The sequence below is a fragment of the Microcebus murinus genome, chromosome 11, assembly GCF_040939455.1.
Source record: "Microcebus murinus isolate Inina chromosome 11, M.murinus_Inina_mat1.0, whole genome shotgun sequence".
In the NCBI taxonomy this organism is placed as follows: Eukaryota; Metazoa; Chordata; class Mammalia; order Primates; family Cheirogaleidae; genus Microcebus; species Microcebus murinus.
The window spans coordinates 85,379,914-85,403,987 of NC_134114.1; the positions used below are offsets into that span (position 1 = coordinate 85,379,914).

At 41.4% G+C, this 24,074-nt stretch overlaps 1 protein-coding gene across 2 annotated transcripts in view; it reads right to left on the reverse strand.

Annotated features, from left to right (window-relative positions):
* LOC142873754 (uncharacterized) overlaps positions 1–24,074 on the reverse strand; it is a 147,373-nt gene that overhangs the window by 7,895 nt on the left and 115,404 nt on the right. The window contains exons 3-4 of one of the 2 annotated variants that reach the window (XM_076008277.1): positions 22,248–22,459; positions 20,640–22,136 (exon numbers count right to left, since the gene is read on the reverse strand). In XM_076008277.1, coding sequence (XP_075864392.1) covers positions 22,131–22,136; positions 22,248–22,459 — 218 coding nt within the window. In that variant the 3' untranslated portion in view covers positions 20,640–22,130. Of the gene's footprint in view, positions 1–20,639; positions 22,137–22,247; positions 22,460–24,074 lie in introns of those variants that run through there. The other variant, XM_076008275.1, reaches the window with a different exon arrangement.

Here is a 24,074-nt window from a genome sequence, read left to right on the forward strand (position 1 = left end):
CTGTGTATAAGGATAACCATAAATGACCTTCTGAGGCTAGGTCACAAAAGACACTGTAGCTCCGCCTTGCTTTCTCAGCTGTCCTGCTCTGAAGGAAGCTAGCTGCTGTGTCATGACCATACTCCTGCAGCCCCGTGGAGAGAGCCCATGCCGAGGAACTGAGCCTCCGGCCAATATCCAGCACTAGCTTGCCAGGCATGTGAGTGGGCCATGTTGAGGCAGATCCTCTAGTCCTAGTCAAGCCTTCCGATGACTGCAGCCCTGGCTGACAAGTTGACTGCCACCTCATGGGAAACCCTGAGCCAGAACCACCCAGCCAAGCCACGCCTGGATTCCTGATCCACAGACACCATGAGAGGAAGTGTTGTTTTAAGCCACTAAGGTTTGGGGGAATTTGTTGTGCAGCAATAGATAACTAGCACAGCAGAGAACTGGGTGAGAAGGCGAGAACACACCTACTTAAACAGGGTGGTCAGGAAAGGTTTTTTTGAGAAGGAGACATTTAAGCTGAGAATGGATCAAATGGAACTTCATTTTTTTCTATTCTTCCTCCTGCTGCCACTGCCAACTTCAGATGGAAGAAGAGCATTCCCGGACGAGGGAACCAAATGGCAGAGGGAGGTCCTGAGTTGTATGGGGGGCAGTGTGGCCGGAGCACGTTCCAACAGGGAAGTGGGAAAAATGAGGTCACAGAGCTGGGCTTAGCCAATTCAGGTAGGGCAGGGGGTGGGGGGGTGGGGTGGGGGTGAGCTATATACATAACCTTAACATTTGTACCCCCATAATATGCTGAAATAAAAATAAATAAATAAAAATTTTTTAAAAAGTTTAAATTATATTCTTAATGCATTGGTAATCCTTTGATGAGTCTTTAACAGAAAATTAATGTGATCCTCTCTGTTTTAAAAACCTCACTTGGGGACTGAAGCTATAACATTTAGCTGGTGCGGGCTATAGGCAGGGTTAAGGCTAGAAGGAAGCGAAGTAGGGAAGCACAGCTTAGGAGTCTCATGTTGCAGCTCTGCTACCCAGACTTGCACCTGCTCTCTTCCTGTGTGGTGCTTAGGGTTTCTGTAGATTGTGAAAGCGATCTCAGAGTGTTTCCCTCCAAACTTGATAGCTGCCTGCTCTTCTCTCTGGTTGGGGCTGTGGAGGGTGTAGTTATATTTATTGTGTTGTAATATTTTTAACATCCTGTGACTTCATGCTAGATATTTTCTATTGTTTATAGAAACTTTTTGTAGAAACATTAACTCTAAAGCACATCTGCATGTCAGTAAAAATCTCAATTTCATACACAAAAATAAAAAAATAAATAAAAAATAAAAACCTCACTTGGGCCTGGTGTGTAGTCCCAGCCTCAAGAGGCTGAGGCAGGAGGATTGCTTGAGCCCAGGAATTCAAGGCTTATAGTGTGTGCTATGGTTGTGCCTAGGAACAGCCACTGCACTCCAGCCTGGGCAGCACAGTGAGACCCTGTCTTTGAAATATAAATAAATAAATAGATAGATAGATAAAATAAACCAAAACAACTGCAGTTTGGAAGGAACACTAATGCCTGGCCTGCCATATATTCTTCAGTTATTCAGAGGCTCAGAGAAGAATGACCGGGAAAGGTCTGAAAGTATTAGGAATCACACAAATATATCATTACTGTTAGTATTACTATTGCTATTATTCCAGACTCGGGCCTGGTGTGGCCTCCGCAGTGTTGCAGGGGGAGAAACAAATGGAGAGGAGAGAGCTACAAGCATCCCTGCTAGTTTCTGCAAGATCCCAGACCCCTCTCTGAGACCGTCTCTGAACCTCACTCAACCCAATTCCAGACACAGAAGGGAGTTATCTACTTGCTAAGCCTAAAATGTTGATGTAGAACAAACACCAATTAATAGTACAACTATTTACCTTTTGGTGTGGGTGTGATTTTTTAAAACATAAACTTCATTTTTTGTTATGCAGATAATGTTCATCGTAAAAATGCTCATTTATTATGCACATGATGTGCGTTGCAGAAAAATCAAGAAATGCAAATGTTCAAAAGAGAAGCAACTACCGGTCGCCCCAATTATTGCAAGATGAACACTGTCTTCGTGTTGGTGAGTATCCTTCTACTATTTCTATGCTTGTATGTAATACACACTGGTTAAAACTAAGATTTTAAAAAGTTTTTTTCTTCTTTATTATAGAAACCCAAAATTGCTGATTTTAGGCAATTTGGAAGATATGGAAAATATAAAGAAGAAAATCAAGGCACAAATAATACCACCACTTTCTGAGACTAGAAAGGCAGCTTGCAACCCATTCACGCTTGCAGCTGTCACTCTGAGCTGCCATTTTGCAAACATTTATTTCCTTAATTCCAGGTTACCTTCTTACCTCATTAGGAAAGGAAAATAAAAGTTGAGGACTGTTCACTATGTAGAGGGTTTTGGCACCATTTTTATAATTCACCATGAGATGAGTAAGTTAGAGGGGCAGAAAGAGAGGTGTTTTATAATGACTGGGAGAGAATCCCAGTGCTTGATTCTCCCCAGGGACCCTAACCTACAACTTCCCTTTTAAAAATACTATAGGGACAGCACTTGAAGAAACAGGTAAAATTTTGTAATGCACACAATAAGAATGCTCAAACTGGCTGGGTGCAGTGATTTACCTCTGTAATCCTAGCATTTTGGGAGGCCGAGGCGGAGAAGATCACTTGAGGCCATATGTTCAAGACCAGCCTGAGCAACATAGCGAGACCCTATCTCTACAAAAAACAGAAAAATTAGCTGGGCACGGTGGCGCGTGCCTGTAGTCCCAGCTACTCGGGAGGCTGAAGCAGGAGGCTCACCTGAGCCCAGGAGGTTGAGGTTACGGTGAGCTATGCACTCTAGCCACTGCACTCTAGCCCAGGCAGCAGAGTGAGACTCTGTCTAAAAAAAAAAAAAAAAAAAAAGCTCAAACTGAATTTTCAGTCTCAAAACAAATCCTGTCTGGAGAAATGTATTAAACTCTGGTGGTTTTAATTACCTGGGTTTCTCTCAACATATTTTTACTGACCTAAATCTAACCTTCATGTAAAAATTCCTCTCCTCATGGACATTAGTCACTCCTATTTTCATATGGCTCCCTGGATTTCCCTGAAAAGTCTTCTGCTGCTCTTAGGCAATTGGCCAGAATCACAAGTGCAGTGGGCCCGGAGAAACCTACATCTCAGTGATAATCCTGAATATTTTATTGAACAACTGAAAGTCATTTACTTAGTGGAATGTATTATAGCACATGGTGCCATTCCAATCAAGGTTTAATCCATTTGAAGGCAGACTTTCAAGAATGTAAACCTGTATTTTGTTTATAAAAGGAGTCACTCTGCAGTTGAATTTCACAGGAATTTTAAACCATTGATCCACTGCCAACACTGATATGGTTTTACTCCTCTGATACTACAGTTACATTTTTGGATTCATTGGAAACATTTTTAGCCAACAAGGTCTAACAGAGACATGATCTTAATGCACCTGAATTCTGGAAAACTTAAAGCTGGGAATTTGGACCACATTGTAAAAAGGCAACTTGAGATGCTAATGGGTTTGGTGGGGCTGGATGGGGTAGGCAGTGAGCAAATACATGAATTAGGGTTTCATTTACACCTTTGGTTTAAATGAGATGTTTTGTCTAGATTAAAGCCATTAGTGGGCTCAGTAGGAATAATGTGTTTGAATATGATACAGTCTGAATTCCTCACATCTAAGTAGGAATCAAAGCAAGACAAGAATAATATGTGGCACACAGAAGAACCCAGACAAAACCAGAGCTGTCTGCTCAAAGGTTATTTCTGGTTTCATGGTAAAGGAGAAATTAGGACACATAATAGAAATCTCTATAGGCCGGGTGCGGTGGCTTACGCCTGTAATCCTAGCACTCTGGGAGGCCGAGGTGGGAGGATGGTTCAAGGTCAGGAGTTCGAGACCAGCCTGAGCAAGAGCGAGACTAAAAATAGAAAGAAATTAATTGACCAACTAAAAATATATAGGAGCTACTCGGGAGGCTAAGGCAGGAGGATCGCTTGAGCCCAGGACTTTGAGGTTGCTGTGAGCTAAGCTGATGCCACGACACTCTAGCCCGGGCAACAGAAATGAGACTCTGTCCAAAAAAAAGAAAAGAAATCACTATAGATTATTTATGTATAGTTTAGGTGCTGTCTTAGTCCATTTGTGCTGTTGTAACAAAATACCTGAGATTGAGTAATTTATGAAGAACAGAAATTTATTTCTCACAGTTCTGGAGGCTGGGAAGTCCATGATCAAGGCACCAAGATCTTCCAAGATGGTGTCATGTTGCTACATCCTTTGGAGAGGACAGAGGATATGTCCTCACATAGCAGAAGGGACAGAAGGGCAAAGGGGTCTAAGCTAGTTTCCTCCAGCCCTTTTAGAATGAACCCTCATGACTTTAGCACTTCCCAAAAGGCCCTACCTCTTAATATGCCCACAATGCAGATTAAGTTCCAATATGAATTTTGGAGAGGACACATTCAAACCATAGCAGGTGCTATATTAAGTCTATAATGAATGTTCTATAGTTCTCACTGCAGTGTATGAGTTCGGTCATTCTCAACACTCTTTGTTATCTTCGTAATGTTCCATGCTAATAAATCCCTTCAGGTATTACGTTAAACATAAAACATCTGAATCAGGACCGATTACATCAGACAATTTAGAGTTAGGATTCTGTGCACAGTCCCTCATTTCAGAATTCTGTCAATAAGGTCTATTTCTATAATGAAATGAAAATTTTATTCCTCCAGAGTACATCTTAAGAGCAACGCTGCATTTCTTTGCAAGGCATACTTTGATAAGGTGGAAGTATAGGATGCTAAGGTCCTGTTTAGTAACAAAAATGGTTCCTAAATTATAACATACAATATCATGAGAAGAATTTGCACACCTGCTAAGAAGGAGAAGGAAAGAGAAATGAATATGTGATCAAAGGCACTGCTTGGGAAAAGGTTGTAAAGATAGAGAGAAAAACCTCAGATCTGGGATGGAGGAGGATCTCTAGAGGACAGAAGTATCTAATATGGACTCCTAAGCTCTTTGCTTAAAAAGAGAGGAGGGTGTATGTGAGAGAGCGGGGATTTACATGTGATATAAATCTCCACCTCTGTGTATTCATTCCTTATTAAAATATTGCCCCCCACCAATTCCTTTGTGATGACAGATTCCTTGCTAAATTCCAAATCTGGATTGCAACGAGGCAAAAGCAGATGGGATGAATAGAAACTGAAACTGAAGGACAAAAGGCAGTTGACATTTGAGTTATTAGAATAATGGTTATTATTTCTCAGTATAAACATATTAAACTGACCCATATAAATACTGAATAAATCTAACAGCAAATAATTATTCTTCTCAATACAAGTAAAATTGACACTGTAATTCATAGATCTGCCACTCCTTTCCTGCCTTTGTACCTGTCAATGTTTACTTGTTGAACTTATAAAGCCAGTCTTACTAATAACAGTGCCTTAACCCTCCCCGTGTGACAGACACAAATGACACAATAAGTGATAGCTTGGGGAAGTGTGGAGAAGGTCAGGCTTGAAGAGGGGGAAGCCATCTGAGAGTTCAATGAGATGATGCGGGCAAGGCCATCTACCAATACTCCACACATAATAAACACTGAACAAATGTGACCAGTTATTAGTAGGAATAATAGCAGGGACACATAAGTCCTTCTGTCTCTAGGGAAAGGTTTTGCCCTGATCCATAGCACACAACTATTGCCTCAAAGACACAAGGCGGACAGGGCTGGAGAAGAAATTACTTCTTTGCCCCAGAAGAATCTATTAAGAAGTTAAGATGGGGTCCATTCCTCATTACTAACTCTTTTTCTCTCCACTTTTAAGTTCAGCTGAAGAAAGCTTCCAGCATTCCTGGCAAATCAGAGCGAGGTCTCTGGGTTCCAAATGCATCTGTGATGGATGCCTCTAACCACATCACGGTGGCAGGTGCATTTCTCTCAGCATTTAATGCTAATCCTTCCTGTCGTCTAAGGATAAATAACTGCACAATCACATCAGGAGGCCCCAACATGAATTTACCAGGGTTTTTAATTACTCTCCAGTGACAGTGTCTTTTACAAATCAGAGAAGTAAAAATGCAGTCAGTGACTGAGCATGTGTGTGTTTGCATGTACGTGTGTGTCTGTGACATGGCCCAGGCTGTATCCCCAGAACAGTCGGGGCATCGTCTCTCTCCCTATGGAGGAATGAGATAAGGAACCTGTACCCAGTTCAGGGTGTGTGAGACAGCGCTGCGTCCTGTAGGGTGCATCAGAAGGGATGATTTCCCGACGACACTGCCTGTAGCTGCCTCCTTTCCTTGGTGCAGGTAACTGAGTGGCTACAAGTTCAAGCGGTGGAATCAGACAAACCTGGGACCACCCCTCAGCCTGCTACATCCTCACTGTTTCATCCCAGGCAACCTCTATATTCCTCAAATTTCTCATCTGGAAATGGGGATTGTAACTCTATGAATGGCATAGGTTGTTGTGAGGATTAACAAGATAATCTCTACAAAGCACTTAATACAATATGTAGTATACAGTAAATGTTCGATAAATGTTAGCAAAACCAAGAGAAGTGCAGAGGGAGCACAGGTTGCTATGAGGGTCCAGGTGTCCTTCCTCCCACCCAGGCTTCTGGTTGGGTGAATCTGAAGAGCATCTAATCTCCCACCTGTGACTACAAGCAAACACAGTAAGCAAACACTTAAAGCATATATATATATATAATATATATATATATATGTTTTATATATATGTATATGAACACAACTGCTATAGATCTCACAAATTCAAAATGCAAATCCCTGCAACTTCATTCTACATACAACATTTTAAATCCAGGTACCCACATAAACCATTTTCAGAGGGTTATCCCTTCCAAAGAAACAGTCCAACAACCAAAAGTAATTAATAATAAATCACACCGTTTATTTAGGTCCTCATATTCCACCAGAGGCTGACTCATAATTAACACAACATGCTTCTTAATGTCTCTTTGCTTCCTCCTCTTGAAATCCATTAAACTCTTCCACTGCACTGGGACTCCACTACCCCATTCACTCACCCCTAGCCCACTCCTTTAGTACCTAGATCAGCTTAGCCTCTCTTCCAGCAAGCAGGACTCCTTTCTTTAGGAGAGGTAAAACTAAGCGAGCTGAAAAATGGTTCTCTTTAGCGATCTTGGAGAAGGGGGCAGCACTGCAGACTCATGTAAGTGGTTTTCACCTCTGTTAAACTAAATTTGGCCTGAGGATGCCTCGGTCCTTTGAGTCCTTATGTATTGAACTTCAGGCTTAGTAGGTTAACCAACTGAAAGCCTAATTTAGGAGTATACCTTTACAACAACTCGCTGAGTCCCAGCCAATCACAGCAGCCGAGATTCAATCACAGGTGGCCAACCGATCAGGCCATGTTCAAACAAGGCAAATGCCCAGCTGTAACCAGCCAAGTTTCTGTGCCCCACTTCTGGTTTCTGTGTGTAAATGCCTGCCCACGTTGCAGAGCGGAGTTTCTTGAAACTCTTCTGGTTCTGAGAGCTGCCCCATTTGGGAATCATTCTTTGCTCAATTAAAGTCTGTTAAATTTAATTCATCTAAAGTTTTTCTTTTAACTCCTCTGCACATACCTTTCTCCTTCTTCATTCTTAATTCATGACTTTCTTTTCAAATACAAAGATGCAAAAATAGAAAACTTAACTACCCCAAATTAGGATATATGTTTTCAATCTCTCCTTTGGCTTTTCTCTAAAAAAGAAAAAGTCATTAAGATGTTAATAATAATTCTACTATTAAAGTGCAAGTGCACTAAGTCATTGGAAAAAGGATGGAAAAGAAACTACAAGGAATGATATAGACAGGTGTTGCCAAGTAGCTGGTCAGTTTTTATAAAATACTTCAGACATAAATGGCAACTGTATTATGTGGAGGAGGAGACTCTTCCCTACACAAAAGGAAAGGCAGACAAATGCAAAGACAGTGGCAACTGTCAGTAGCTAGATATGAGACCACTGCCCTCTAGTGTACTTAGATTTTTTCAAAATCCCTTTATCAGAGATCTTTCCCCCAAGACAGTAGAAAATAGAAATAAAACAGTTCTCTGTAGAAATATCGAACAGAATCATTTTTTGAAAAAATGTCAATTATTAAAAGAGTGATATGACAGCTTCCCACCATCTCACTATCTGTTGGTACCATTTTTATCAGTCCCTACAAATGGATTCCTTGTTTCAGGCCAGCAGAGTGCCAGAGGGCAGAAGAAATATTAAAAGTATTTCACAACTGGTGTGGCACAGCCACCAGCCTACCAGAACAGATGCCTGAGAGATGCCTGCCGGCAGCGACAATTAACCCCTTAGATGCTGAAGTGTGGGTAGGTCGTGGGTTCCTGGAGAGGGCACAGGTAGCCAAGAGAGTAGGGAACCTGGGACAGAAGAATGTCAATATTTTAACAACTGGTCATGTGTAGTAGGGTGTTCTGTCTGAACATTAACTCTACAAAGGGGATTAGAGGACATAAGAAAAACAGGTCAGGCCGGGCGCGGTGGCTCACGCCTGTAATCCTAGCACTTTGGGAGGCCGAGGCGGGCGGATTGCTCAAGGTCAGGAGTTCGAAACCAGCCTGAGCGAGACCCCGTCTCTACCAAAAATAGAAATAAATTAATAGACCAACTAAAAATATATATACAAAAAATTAGCCGGGCATGGTGGCGCATGCCTGTAGTCCCAGCTACTCGGGAGGCTGAGGCAGTAGGATCGCTGAGCCCCGGAGATTGAGGTTGCTGTGAGCCAGGCTGACGCCACGGCACTCACTCTAGCCTGGGCAACAAAGTGAGACTCTGTCTCAAAAAAAAAAAAAAAAAAAAAGAAAAGAAAAACAGGTCAGTACCCCGCAAAAGAGCAGAAGAGCAACCCAAAGTCCCATAGCAAAGATCCTAAGTAGAAGACACAGGGTCCCACACTTCCTCCCTGCTGCTGTTCCTTTTCTAGCCAATGACCAGGGATATCCCTGTAGTCCAGGACAGGAGTGTGGCGGTATTAGTGGTGGGTGTCAGGAAACCGGCCCTGTAGTCTCGGTTCTCCTACTCCTTCCCATGTGTCCTGAGGTAGTAGGTATTTTGATCTGGGCCTCCATTTCCCTATTTTTAAAATGGAAGGGTTAGACAGAGGTTTTAACCACTTTGGTACCAGCGTCGTCGACTATAGTCGACAGCCACAGATAAACGTGCACAGCCAAGCCTCGACTTTAGCCAACAGCCGTGATATGACTTTTCTAATTTTTCATTTATCAAAATAAAATTGTGAACACTTAAAAATAATGTAATGAAAACATATATGTATTATGCTACCTATTCTGATTTACAAGTAAAGCTGCCTGTAAAGTCAAACAAGCTTTCAGTGCTTTAAAGCTTTCCTCATCACACAAGAGCAAAACGGATTCGTCGTCAATGCACAGCACAAACTATCATGGGGACTACAAGTGCAGGCTGTGGGCAAGGTTTCCGGCAGGTGAGCACCATACTGAAGTGGTTAAAATGGAAAGAAAGGGAAGGGAAGGGGGGGAGGGGAGGGGAGAGGATGGGAAGGGGAGGGGAACCAAAGCTGCAATATCTCTAGGGTTTGCCTATATTCTAACTCTTCATAAAGATTGAGTGATTAAAGTCTGCACAATTACTTTTTAACTTCTAAAATAAATTTGAGGTTGAGTTCTAACGTCCTATTGAAATTACGCTACTCTTTTTGGGAAGAATTCCAATTTAACAAAGGTCTTTCTTAATTTATTTGTGAAAATGAAGAAGAACTTAAAGCATTGTTGTTACTCTTATTGCTACTATTGGTATAAAATCTGCAATACAGGATCTGTGGTTTAAGTTATCAGTTTTTTTTCTGGAGAGGTTTACTGTTCTTTAGTAGCATCTGAGCATAGTCTTACTTTTTTTCCCTCTGTTCTTAACCTAGCTTCTGTTTCCTCCATGTCTTTGTCACAGTTGGAAGGACCGACTAGCTTATATAGTGTCTAGGAAATCCCCTTCTTTCTCTCCCGTGCCTACATCAGACTGTGAAGAGAGAATATGGCTTTGCTCACCCAGAAATTCTCATCAACAAGATGCACAAAAGGCAGGCATGCCGCCCTTCGCAAGCTTTTAACCTTGGGAGTGAACAGCATACCTGCATGGCAAAGGTTCATACTGTTGGAAAGCAGTGGCTCCCAGATACTGCAGTTTTATGAACCAGCAACATTTCCAAAGATTGAGACTTACCAACTTTTTAGATTATCAAAAGTCAAAAGCCAGTCTACCTGCTATCTAATATCACCATCATTTCATAAAAGAAAGGACTTTTTAGCACTAAAGGTAGGTAGATATTTCTAAATAAGTAAATAAATGATAAAACAGAATTAACTTCATGGAAGAACTCAGCTATTCCTGCTTTTCACATTTCTCCACTAATTTATGGGAAGTTCAGCATGGATGAGGTTCTCTAGCAGAGTAACTAAGGATGTGACGTTAGCAACACACACTGTGTTTTAATGTTGGACTTTTAACAAGTCATTTAGTGTCTTTTAGCTTCTGTGTTCTTATAAAATATGAACAAAAATTTCTTCCTCCCATGGTTGTCATGGTAATTAAATGAGATAATGCATATGAAGTGCTTAATACAATACCTCATAAAAGTAGGTGCTCAATAAATAGTAGTGGTTGTTATTTCTGTTTTCCTATCTAATTATCAGAAACAAATCTTAGTAGTTGCTTATAAGTGGACAAATTTGGGGTAGTATTTAGAAACAGAAACTTAAAAAATTCTGAAGAAATGAGATCTCTGAAGAAGATGTCAAGATATTTACTGATCATTTTTATGGGCTAGGGACAGTCTAAAGGTGTTGTCATTAAAAATTATAGTGAATAATATTATATGTAGAATTCATTTAGAAATACCAGATCATGAAAAAAGATAATAATTCCTACTTATTGAAAAGGCCTTGTTCTGGATTAGGTGTTGACTTAAAATTACATTGTGGCTGGTTTGATCTTCTATCAAGATCACAAAAACTTTCTCCATATCAGCAATAAGGCTGTTTTGCTTTCTTTTCTTTTTTTTTTTTTTTTTTTGAGACACAGTCTCACTTTGTTGCCCAGGCTAGAGTGAATGCCGTGGCATCAGCCTAGCTCACAGCAACCTCAAACTCCTGGGCTCAAGCAATCCTGCTGCCTCAGCCTCCCGAGTAGCTGGGACTACAGGCATGCACCACCATGCCCGGCTAATTTTTTCTATATATATTAGTTGGCCAGTTAATTTCTTTCTATTTATAGTAGAGACGGGGTCTCGCTCTTGCTCAGGGTGGTTTTGAACTCCTGACCTGGAGTAATCCGCCCGCCTCTGCCTCCCAGAGTGCTAGGATTACAGGCATGAGCCACCACGCCTGGCTGTTTTGCTTTCTTATTATTTCTGTGTTCACTGGAGAAGCACTTTTAATTTTCTCCAAGAACTTTTCCTTTGCATTCACACCTTGGCTAACTGGTGCAAAATGCCTAGCTTTCTGCCCTATCTCAGCTTCCAACATGCCTTCTTCACTAAGCTTAATCATTTCTAGCTTTTGAATTAAAGTGAGAGACACAGTACTCTTTCATTTGAATAATCAGAGGCCACTGTAAGGTTATTAATTAGCCTAATTTCAATACTATTGTGTCTCAGGGAATATGGAGGCCTAAGGAGAGGGAGAGAGATGGGGAACCAGTCTATGGAGCAGTCAGAACACATACAACATTTAAGTTAACACACATCAATTATTAATAAGTTTGTCAGCTGGGCACGGTGGCTCACGCCTGCAATCCTAGCACTCTGGGAGGCCGAGGTGGGCGGATTGCTCAAGGTCAGGAGTTCAAAACCAGCCTGAGCAGGAATGAGACCCCGTCTCTACTATAAACAGAAATTAATTGGCCAACAAATATATATAGAGAAAAAATTAGCTGGGCATAGTGGGGCATGCCTGTAGTCCCAGCTACTCGGGAGGCTGAGGCAGCAGGATTGCTTGAGTCCAGGAGTTTGAGGTTGCTGTGAGCTAGGCTGACACCACAGCACTCACTCTAGCCTGGGCAACAAAGCGAGACTCTGTCTCAAAAAAAAAAAATAAGTTTGTCGACTTATATAGGTGCAGTTTGTGGTGCTTCAAAATAATTGCAATAGTAGCATTAAATATCACTGGTCATGGATAACCATAACAGATATAATAATGATGAAAAAGTCTGAAATATTGCAATTATCAAAATGCGACTCAGAGACATGATGTGAGTACATAGAGTTGATAGACTTGCTTGACACAGTGTTGCCACAAACCTTTAATTTGTAAAAAACACAATATATGTGAAGTACAATAAAGCAAAGAGCAACAAAACAAGGTATTGCTGTACACCATAATAAACAAGTCTCTGTACAGTTATGAAAATCTCCCAATGGCAAATAAATAGCCAAAAAATATAACTCTTTATCTCTCATGCCTTTTTTTTTTTTTTGGCAACTACTGTATGTTTCATTGCCATGTGCATTACAAAAGTATGAGTTAAAATGATAGATTTGTATTTTCATTCATATTCTCCTTTATACTGACCGAGGATTGAACTAAGGTGACTTGTCTGTAAAACTTGGCAGAGTCTGACACTCCCGGTTCCAAGTTTTCCTGGAAAGGTAATGAATGTTTTTAGAAATAATGAATTATAGGACTCTAGATTTCATATTTCATTCTATTCCCTCATGCAGAACATAAGTAAGAGACACAAGGAACAGGGCTACGCGGGGGGCATTTTTCTCATAAAAGGGAGGGGGGCTCCAGGTGGAGGTAGAGATGGAAGACAAAGGATCATGAAAGGACTTAGAGTCCTATACGTGAAATAGGAGACGGATAGAGTGAGTCAGAGACTGGTTTGATCTAGCCTAATCTAAAGGCAACCACTGTGAGTAATTTACAGTGAAACTAGTAAGTGCTTCCTTTGTTAACTCCTGTTTAGTTCTCTATTTTCACTATCAGTAAACACACAAAAAAACGGGAATGTCAAAGTATAATTGTCAAAAACACACAAAAAATTACTTTCATATAATATCGAATAAACATTTTTGTAAGATTTATTCAATTCATCGAGGAACCTAGCAAGATGATGAAGCTGATTTAAAGAAGAATAGAAGAAACTAGTAAATATGCAGTCAGTAGAAAAAAGGATGCTGCAGTAAGATTGCAAAGTTAGTTACAAAATGGTTACCATCTTACCAAAGCAAATAAAACAGAACCCTTGGGTTATCTTTCCTGCTGGACAAAAGTAGTTTACACCTCAACCAGACAAAATTCATTAATAACTTATCTATCTTCTGCAAAATAACATCCAAATTTATAGTCTAGAAACCCTAAATGTAGCAAATAGTAAGCCAAAGCGATATCTCCTGAAACATCAAAGGACTCTTAGACAGTCCGATATGACTTTGAAAGGGCATCCCACAATCTTTTTGCTTTATTTCCAAATTTTTGATAATTCTTCTTAAGAGTTTCGAAACTCCTTGACTCTCAAACATCAAGGTAGCAGATCTTGACAAGGGGGAGAATAATAAGAATCACAGGAGCTGAAAAGTGTAATAAAACCCCCTCAATGGAGTTTTATTTATAGGTGGAGTGGAAAAAAAAGCAAACAAACCAAAACTAATGTGAAACAGAAGTTGATCAAGCAGTTAAACCAAAAGGAAGATCCCTATCTCGTCATTACTGAATAAACTCTTATTTATTCACACCCTTTTAAAGATGTTTCTGTATTGACTGAAATGTGTGTATTTGAAGTTTTCTCCAAAGTAATATAACCATGAATGCTGTATCAAATAAAGTTCAGTTAATAATGAACTATATTAATAATTATAATCATATAGTAGATTAGCATGATAATAGACATAGCTTTAATTCAACTTCAAATTCACATATGTTAAACTAACCTAAAGAAAAAAAGCTGCTTGGAATTTCTGACTGTTGGATACACAGAGTAGAAAAACTTGCTATGTCAGTTTTTAAATTCACATAATTGTATTTGCAAAACTCATGATTATCTTTTTTCTCCGTTAAAAATGCAAATTCCTTTTGCGAAAAACATTAAGCACAAAATTAAATCTTAAAATGGGCAAAGTTGAAGCCAAATCGTCCAAAGGAACGGAAGATAGGCTTGAGCAGCAGGGTGCAGACTTTACCATGTTCATCTGCAAAGAAATGAGTCTGACTGTGCTCATAACTGCATCATTTGAAATGTTAGGGAAAACCTCCTGAAATAGTGCACTTCTCCATACACAGCTGGTATGTTAGATAACTAACAGCACAAAGCCAAATGTATTTGTCTTTATATGACATATATATATATGTAACATGCATATTTTAAATATATACATATTTTTAAAAATCAGTCTCAATCATTTGGAAGTGACAATTCAAGGTTCTGAATTTTTTTTTATTATCAACCCTATATTCTAGGCTGTTCCTTAATCCTTTTTTCAAAAATCCAATATTTTGTTTGTACTGTCCCAATTCCCTGAACACTTAAAGGGTGACAAGCATGTCCCCTATGCTAAAGAATTTCTTATTCTTTGACTCTGAACAATGCCCAGAAGAGGGTGCTCACAGAACAATCCGCTGTGCTCTAACCTCAAAGCCAGGACATTTCTTCCAGACTGAGGCTTTCGACATGGTAACGCCAATTTGACAAGTACCCTAATGATTACAGAATCTTAAAATTACAGAAGGAGAAATGAAAAGTTCCCTATATTAAAAGCAATTCAGGAACACACACAAAAAATTGGTGAAGACCTTTTAAATGAGGGAAGACTGAGAGACAAAAGATGATAACTTTTACTTTTCATCAACTTTCTGTATTGGTTCAGATACTTTATGTCACGTGCATGGCTCCTTTATAGTACAATTCATTGTAAATATCAATTAATTAATACTTTTATTAATAAAAATAATAAAGCTAAATAAATAATAGTTTAAAATGACAAGTAACCACTGAGCTCAGTGGCTCATGCCCATAATCACAGCTAACCAGGAGGCTGAGGCAGAAGGATAGCTTGAGTCCAGGAGTTCAAGGGTGCAGTGAGCTATGATTGTGCCACCCACCACTGCATTCCAGCCTTGGCAACAGAGTGAGACCCCTAGATCCTGTCTCTTAAAAATAAGCCAACAAAAAACCCCAAAATAGTATAGCTGAAAGAATCTATCCAGAAATTGATATTTTGTTCAGGAATTTATCATTAGTGCTATATCTAGAAAATAAAACTTCAGTTATGTTCTATATTTTAGAAATATTTAAATATGTCACTATTCAGAATCTATAACTTTACAATTTATACTTGTACTGTTCCCTGGTAATACAAATCTTTGGAAAGAAAATGCATTAGTGAACAGGCAGTACCTCTTTCCCATTGCATCCCCTCTTTACCAAACTCCCAAAGTATCTCATATTGCTTTGCTGATAGCTTTTTGAATACAGGTCCGACGGTACTGGCAGTTTTGCTGCTGCTCTGTGGTGGCTGGAACTAAGTCAATTCAGCTAAGCTGGAACCATGTTCCCCAGAGTTCTCTTTCCTGTACGGTTGTGTATGGCCATGAGGAATGGTCTGTGTGAAATCCAGGAGGCAGAAGCAAAGAAGTCACACTTTTTATGCTCTGGAAGTTGGTGCAAGGTGCTGTCTCTGTTTGTGCTGCTATGACAGAATACCTGAGACTGGCTAATTTATTATGAACAGAAATGTATTGGCTCACAGTTCTGGAGGCTGGGAAGTCCAATACCAAGGCGGTGGCATCTGGTGAGGGCCTTCTTTCTGTGTTATGGCACAGTGGCAGAGTGGAAGGGTGGGAAGGCAGAGAGAGAGAGAGAGAGAGAGAGAGAGAGAGAGAGAGAGAGAGAGAGAGAGAGAAAAGAGAGATGAGAGAGAGAGCGAGCACATGCTTGCAAGAGGGTGTTGAACTTGCCCTTTATGCCCTTGCCCAATCTCACCCATGAGGGTGGAGTCCTCATGGTTTGATCACCTAAATTGCAACATGAGTGTTGGAGGGGAAGAACATTCAAACCATTGCAGGTACCTAGCACAGTGGCAGCTTGCACATGTAGTTGTTACTCTGCTGCTTAACTGTTTACCGGGTTTATAGCAACTCTAACTTCTACCAGATTTCCTGCTTCAGCTTCTCTGAGTCCTGGGCCATGTGTGTGCAGCTCTGTGATAAACGGTGCCAGCTTCTCCTGCAGGTCACCCACAGCATTGAGGCTGGATATGGTAAAAGACAAAAGTGGGCTCCAGTTTGTCCTCATGGTTTCACTGGTCCTCATGTGTCCCAGTTTGTCCTTGCTCTCCTAAACACCCGGCTTTCTTTCTTAACTGCTGATCCGACAGATCTACAGTGACTTTAGGCTCAACACTAGATGTAGAATCAGTAGCCTTCATGGCTCCATCACCAGCTCTCACATTTGGATAAGGTCTAGCTAGGCCTTATAATAAATCCCTTATTCTGTATCACGTGTGGCCTTTCTGATTCTTAGATAAAATCATGGCTGCTACAAACCTCTATGTGCAACATCATCGTGTTGTCTTTCCATTTTGAACAGTACATTAAGCCTCAAAGTGATGGTATCCACTGTCTTAGGTAGAAGAAGACAGGTGTTTGGTGGTAGGATAAAAGGAAGAGATGCTTGGAAAGGTAAAAGTCTTGTGCAAGAAGCTCCTAGAAATTTATTAATGCAAAAAATGCCTGTGCCAGTTATCAACTTGATGTCTCTCATCTCCAAATCCCCTTCTCTTTTTTTTTTTTTTTTTTTTTGAGACAGAGTCTCGCTTTGTTGCCCAGGCTAGAGTGAGTGCCGTGGTGTCAGCCTAGCTCACAGCAACCTCAAACTCCTGGGCTCAAGCAATCCTACTGCCTCAGCCTCCTGAGTAGCTGGGACCACAGGCATGCACCACCATGCTGGGGTAATTTTTTCTATATACATTAGTTGGCCAATTAATTTCTTTCTATTTATAGTAGAGACGGGGTCTCGCTCCTGACCTCAAGCAATCCGCCCGCCTCAGCCTCCCAGAGTGCTGGGATTACAGGCGTGAGCCACTGTGCCTGGCCCAAATCCACTTCTCTTTGCCCTATTAATATTTTGTGGTACTGGAACTGGACCCTGTAAACATTTCTCCCTTGTCAACAGAGGGTGCAGGAGGGACACCGGAGGAAGAAGGGAACTTGGCTTGACTGCTGTGCTCTTCCCTGCTGGCTCTTGTGGTAGGGGGAGACATCCAGTGGCTCACACCTAGGAAGTTCCAGTGCCACCCTTTGGGGACTCTGGGTGGGTTTGCCATCTCTCCAGCAGCCAGCACCTTCCCAGTGAATTCCTCTGGCACCTCTGTGGACACCTTGTCAGTGGCGCCCAGTGAGCCTTGCAGACGCCCCCAGTGGGTGGCTTCCCAGCAGGCTTGTTACCTAGGGCAAAGTGCATGCAGGAGGCAGGGCAGGTGATAAGGGGATGTGGTCAAGGGCGGAGGGCTGGGACCAATAAAACAGAGGAAAGAAACCACAACAGCAGGAACGTGAGGTTAGGGACGTTTTAGAACTGGGAGCATGCGCAAAATCTAGGCACTTAGGACTGAAAGTAAACTTTCTCTCCTTAGCACAGTAAAAATCACGCACCTCCTAGGCACCAAGACAGTTCGAGAGCCAGCCATACAAGGACAAAAGTGGGAAGGTACCGATTCCTAGAACTCTCCACCTTTTCTCAGAAAAATCATGACTATTCCACCCCCAGCTTAGCATGCAGTTGGGGAACCAACATAAAAAAGAGAAACTTCATCCTGTTCAGGGTCTCCTCCACACGCGGAGCTGACCTGTTCCTCTCTGGAACATACTTTTGCTTTGTAAAGCTTCCTTCTCTCCTATAATGAAGCTGCTTGTGTGACTTGCTTGTGTGTGGATGTGACTGACCCATCATCAACTTGGTACCAGCATCCACTCTTCGGCGCTGGGGCCCGAGGACCAGGGAACACCAAGACAGACTTGACAGGCTGAGCCGACGCTTCAGAAGTTTCTTCGCCTGCTTGTCAGCCCTGGTCTGCAGCATCTTGAGGAGAATCTGCCATCCAGGAGGCCGCGGACTCCCTTTCAAAGGGGCCTGATCAGCCCTGGGTGAGGGGAGGGCCCTCTTCCAAATTTGTTCCTTCCTTAGGCATCTGCCTCAGCTGTAGAAGTAGTGGCTGCTCTTCATGTGTGCTATTCTTGTATTCACTAGAGTTTTCCCTACCCCTTAGTAGGCAATACTCTGCTACTAGTTAATAATTTTTTTTTATATTAAAGTTTCCCCATGTGAATTACTGTGTGCTTTCTGGATCCCAGCTGGATACTGGAAATGCCTTTTGCTCTTAGTAGCTATTTTTTAAAAAACCCAGAACTTCATTGTATTAGTTCAGGACTTTGCTTCAGAAAGAACATAAATTACTTTTACTGTGATTATGTAAGTAAAGGGATTGCCCAAGTGTGCAGTTTAGAGAGGCTATTTGCTTTCTTTGGCCACCTAGTGGCCACCTATGAGGGGTATGTCTCTCATTTTGGGCTCTATGGACCCTTTTAAACAGACCCTGAGTCAACGGGGGTATGAAACAAACCACCCCAAGCACAATGGGTAAAACAACAATCATTTATTATTTCTCACATGTGTAACAGGAAGACTCCAAAGTTGCACAACAAATCGGGAAGATACGGGAAGGGATGAAGAATTGGGGTCCAAAATGCACTCTACCACAGGGACCAAGAGCATTATAAAGAGTCTATCAGTTCAAATGGTATTTTAAAATTTTTTATTTTCCATTCAGTGAGAAAAATACTGCAATCGCTATCATAGGACTTCAGTGCCTGCATTTGCATTTATGGTCCAGTTTTCATTCCTACTAAGGAATCACCTTAAGTGAGCATGTACAACTTCATTTATTTGTTCATTTGTGGTGTCAATTGTTTGTGGAATTATAGCATTTCTTAAATCTTTTTCAATGTGATTATATGTTTTTCATAATTTTATTTTTTTTTTTCTTTTTGAGACAGGGTCTCTCCCTGTCACAGCCTTGAAGTCCTGGGCTCCAGTGATGATCCTGCCTTGGCTCCTGAGTGGCTGGGACTACAGGCACACGCCACCACACCTGGCTATTTTCTTTTTTGTAAAGACAGGGTCTTGCTCTTATTATCCAGGCTTTATAGAATTTTTTTAAAAAAACTTATTCAATGTGATAATGTGTTTTTAATAGTTTTTTTGTTGTTGTTGTTTTTGTTATTTAGGGATGAGGTCTTGCTATGTTGCCCAGGCTGGCCTTCAACTCCTGGGCTCAAGTGACCCTCCTCAGTAGCTGGGACTACAGGTACCCACCACCGCACCTGGCTTTCGGAGGCTTTTATAGACATATACATCCAGAAAAGTGTGCAAACTGCAAGTGCACAGTTCATGAATGTCCATAAAGTAAACACTCCTGTGTGAGCTGAGTGCTAAACATTTAAGGAAGTGTTTCTCCAGCTGGCCTCTGCAAGAGGCAATGTCACGCAGTGTGCCCTCAGTTCTAAAGCTTAAGCAACAGTACACAAAGAGGGTACAGTAATAGGTAGGAGGTATATAAGAATTCTCTGGGCCTTTATTCTCCTGAACAGTCAACTCAGAGAACCTGGCTGTGGGCAGCCCAGGGGTAGAGCTGGCCTCTGACCAGCAGAGACAGAACAGAAATCAATTCAGGAGGTTACCGGAGAGGCTAAGAACTGAGGAGTTACACAGGGGTAGGAAACAACCAACTCCTACAGTTTCAACAGGTTTGCTGCAGAAAACTAGTGCGCTATGGAACCCTTCAGAGAGGGTACGATCACATTTTTTTTATTTTTATTTTTTGAGACAGTCTCACTCTGTTGCCCGGGCCAGAGTGCCGTGGCATCAGCCTAGCTCACAGCAACCTCAAACTCCTGGGCTCAAGCGATCCTCCTGCCTCAGCCTCCCCAGTAGCTAGCTAGGACTACAGGCATGCACCACCATACCCAGCTAATTTTTTTCTATATATTTTTAGTTGGCCAATTAATTTCTATCTTTAGTAGAGATGGGGTCTCCCTCTTGCTCAGGCTGGTCTGAAACTCCTGACCTTGAGCGATCCTCCCACTTTGGCCTTCCAGAATGGTAGGATTACAGGCGTGAGCCACCTCGCCCGGCCTGATCAAATTTTTGATCCATGTGTGACACTGATTTTTGCTATAAGTCATACTGCTATAGCAATGTCTGTCTTGAGAAAAGGCAGAGCTGATGTAGTATGCAGAAAAGTTCAACTTCCTGCATATTGTTTGTAGCAGGCAAAGCCTATGTCCAGGAGCGTGTCAGAGAGAAAGGACGTATTTACTGATAATTGCCTAGTTTCCTGACCACACAGGAGGCCAGGATTAGCACAGTCACAGTTCTACTCAAACCATACGAGAATGTCCTTGAAGAATGGCCAAGTGACAAGCAGTGCAGTAACTATGGATGCTTTTACAGAGTCTATGAAACATAATCATACTCTAGTAGTGATTGTATGTTTTTAAGCAATTTTTTATTTAATGATAGTTTTAGATTTACAGAAAAGTTGCCAAGAAAGGACAGAGAGTTCTGATTATACCTCAGTTTTCCCTATTTATTGACATTTTACCTTATGATGGTATATTTGTCACAATTCATGAACAAATATTGATATACTATTGTTAACTATTAAGTCCATACTCTATTCAAGCTTCTTTAGTTTTTATTTTATTAATTTTTAACCTAATGTCCTTTTTTTATGATCCATGATCCCATTGAGGGTACATATTATAGTTAGTTGTCATATTTTCTTAGGCTCTTCTTAGGTAAACAGTTTCTCTTTCTCAGACTTTCCTTGTTTTTTTTATAACTTTGACAGTTTCGAGGAATATTGGTTAGGTATTTTATAGAATGTCATTTAGTTGGGATTTGTCTGAAAATTGTATTTCAATTATTACTGGCACATTTAGGAATGTTAGTTCCTTGAAACCTCTCACCAAAAATGTCAGAATTAGCGAACATGTCTCAAACACAGAGTTTGAAAACCACTGGCCTGTATCAGAGCAGACTGTACATATGCAGAAGTCAAAGTTGTTGAGATACTTATTCCACTGTTTGAACTTCAGTTTCAAAAAGCCAGGTAGACTTCTGGACCTTTCCCACAGTGGCTGGACAGCAATCTCAATTTATAAACTGTCCACATGTCACCCCAAATGGCCGGGCCATCAGCCACCTGCCCTCATTATCCAGCTCCGACTTAAAATAGCTCTTCATCCAAAGGTCACCATGGTAATGACTCATCTCGAGGTAAATGGGAAGGTTAAACCAAAAATAATGAAATTCTAAGTTGTCCCATAATGTTTAACAGAAAATACCTTATTTATTTTTAATTTTTTAAATTTTTTTGAGACAGAGTCTGGCTGTGTTGCCCAGGCTGGAGTACAGTAGTGTGATCATATCTCACAGCAACCTCAAACTCCTGGGCTCAAGGGATCCTCCTGCCTCAGCCTCCTGAGTAGCTGGGACTAGAGGTGTGCACCACCAGGCCTGGCTAATTTTTTCTAATTTGGGTAGAGATGAGGATCTCCATTTGCTCAGGATGGTCTCGAACTCCTGGCCTCAAGCGATCCTCCTGCCTCAGTTTCCCAAAGTGCTAAGATTATAAGCATGAGCCACCTTGCCTGGCCCAGAAAATATTTTTAAAGTATAAACATAAATAATAATTAAACTTTCCATGGACTATGTTCCTTTTTGTTTTTCAAAAGGTTAAAGTCCAAATTAGGGAACAGGAAGAAGTATATCCTATTCATTTGTAATGTCTGGCACCATGGAAGTATTCTATTAATAGTTATGGAAAAGCTGTTGTAGTTAATCTAGTAATTAAATCTGTACAAGTTACAGACAGTCAAAACACCTTTTAGGAGTCTGGTCTTAATGATGAGGATGAAGTCCCGAAGTCCCTACGTGCGATCCACTTCGAAGCCACTTCACATCGTTGCCAATGCTGGAAATGGTACAATGTTTAGTTCTACAAAAAAAGACAATACTGGGTATGTCCCCTGGAAGCTCAAAATTAAAATATTTGTATTGGAATACAGACAAGCCTAAAGATGTGTTCTATGAACCAAAAAGTACTCACCGTGTTGGCCAGCTCTAGATAGCTTCCTCCTACGGAGCTGCCAAAATGCGAGGCCTGCGTGAGCAGTTTGTGGAGAGCAGCATGCTGGTGCAGAGAGCTTCCGCCGCACTCGAGCAGCTTCTGTAGGGCCGCCTGACTCTGCAAGTCCGGGCTCTGGAGGTCCCTGGCACCAGAGTCGTATTCCCAGCTCTCCCTGGCTGCTGATAAGGCACCTAAGTCCAGGAGAAGCAGGGTAAATAAAAAGCCATTTCCTTCATTAGCCTGTGGGTGGCCAATAGGCAATGATTTGGAACCTCCTCCGTTCCACGTGCCAGCATCTGAGGACGCATGTGGCGCCCAGGCTGCACGCTAAGCACTTTCCCTTTCAAACTGACACATGGGGAGCCTGGAGATAAAAGCAATTTAGGCAAAGCATTCAAAAATAACTACCCAGTGAATATGTGCCCCCTGAACACAAAGGCTTAGCAGAAAAACACGGGAGAGCCAAGTAAAGGGAGTGCAGATGGGAGTCACATCTGTCTGTGATTTACACAGGGTTTCTCTATTAACCTTAGTACTGTTAATTCTTTTTCCCATCTGAGGGAGAAGGAAGCATGTGAAAGGACAGAAAGGAGAGATATGGTACTTTAACCTGACTTTCTAATGTTGATTTTCTCTTACCTGGAGGAAGCTAGACTGTATTTTCCAGTTAGGAATAGCCATGCAGGGGAGTTCTGGGCAACAGAATATGAACACAGGTGATAAGCATCACTTATGGGCCTTGCTTATAAAGCCCCCCAGTGTGGCAGTTTGTGATTCTCCCAGCCCTTTGCCTTCTGGCTCATTTGGATGGGAATGATGCCTTTGGAAGCCACATGGTGCAGACACAAGGTAGGTAGAAGACACCGGGATCCCCAAATCATCTCTTGCAGGAGAGCTGTCTGCTCATCCTAAGTACCCTGTTCTGATTTTACATGATTAGGAAAGAAACTTCTATTGTATTTGATTCTTCATATATTTTTTGGCTTATTGATTAGAGCAGCTAGTATTACCTTATCTACTACAGCAGATTAGGAGCTAATGAATGGTGCTAATAATTAGAATACAATGGGAAAGTACAGTGAAAAAGTAGACCTAAAGGAAGGGTTTCTAACCCAGCTCACCTGGACAGGGCTGGGGAATGTTCAGAGGAAGATTTCCAAAGGAGAAATCCTGATGCTGCTTCTGTTGCTTCAGCAGTTACCCTTGCTAAAAAATTAGATTTTTTTCTTTTCTTCTTCTTTTTTTTTTTTGAGATGGGATCTCTCTCTGTTGCCCAGACTGGTCTGGAACTCCTGGCCCCAAGTGATCCTCCTGCCTCAGCCTCCTGAGTTACTGGGATTACAAGCATGAGCCACCACACCTGGCTCAAAAAATTAGATTTGCAGTACAGCCTGCTTCCTTGTGTTTTTCACTCCTACACAGAAGTCTCTCGTGGGTGAATCTGGTTGGTGGAGCCTGGGTCACATGCCTCTGTCTTAGCTGCAAGGGAGGCTGGGAAAATTTGTTTTCTGTTCTGCTTTCTACTTTGAGGAGGTAGGATTTGTAAGCTGAGACGTTTCCTAAACAGAGGAAGAGTATTCGAAAGGCCTGGGTGGCCAGAAAACAGGACAAGGGTCTATGCACAGGCACTGTACCAGGTACTGGGGTACCACAGTAAGCATGATAAGTTATAGTCCCTGCCTACAGAGATTTCATTCTGGTAGGTCTTTAATACATGGCTTTTAATTACAGAAAGGGACTCAACATGATTCAGTTTGTACTGTGAAACAAGAACATATACAGCAGGTTACTCTACACTTTACTTGA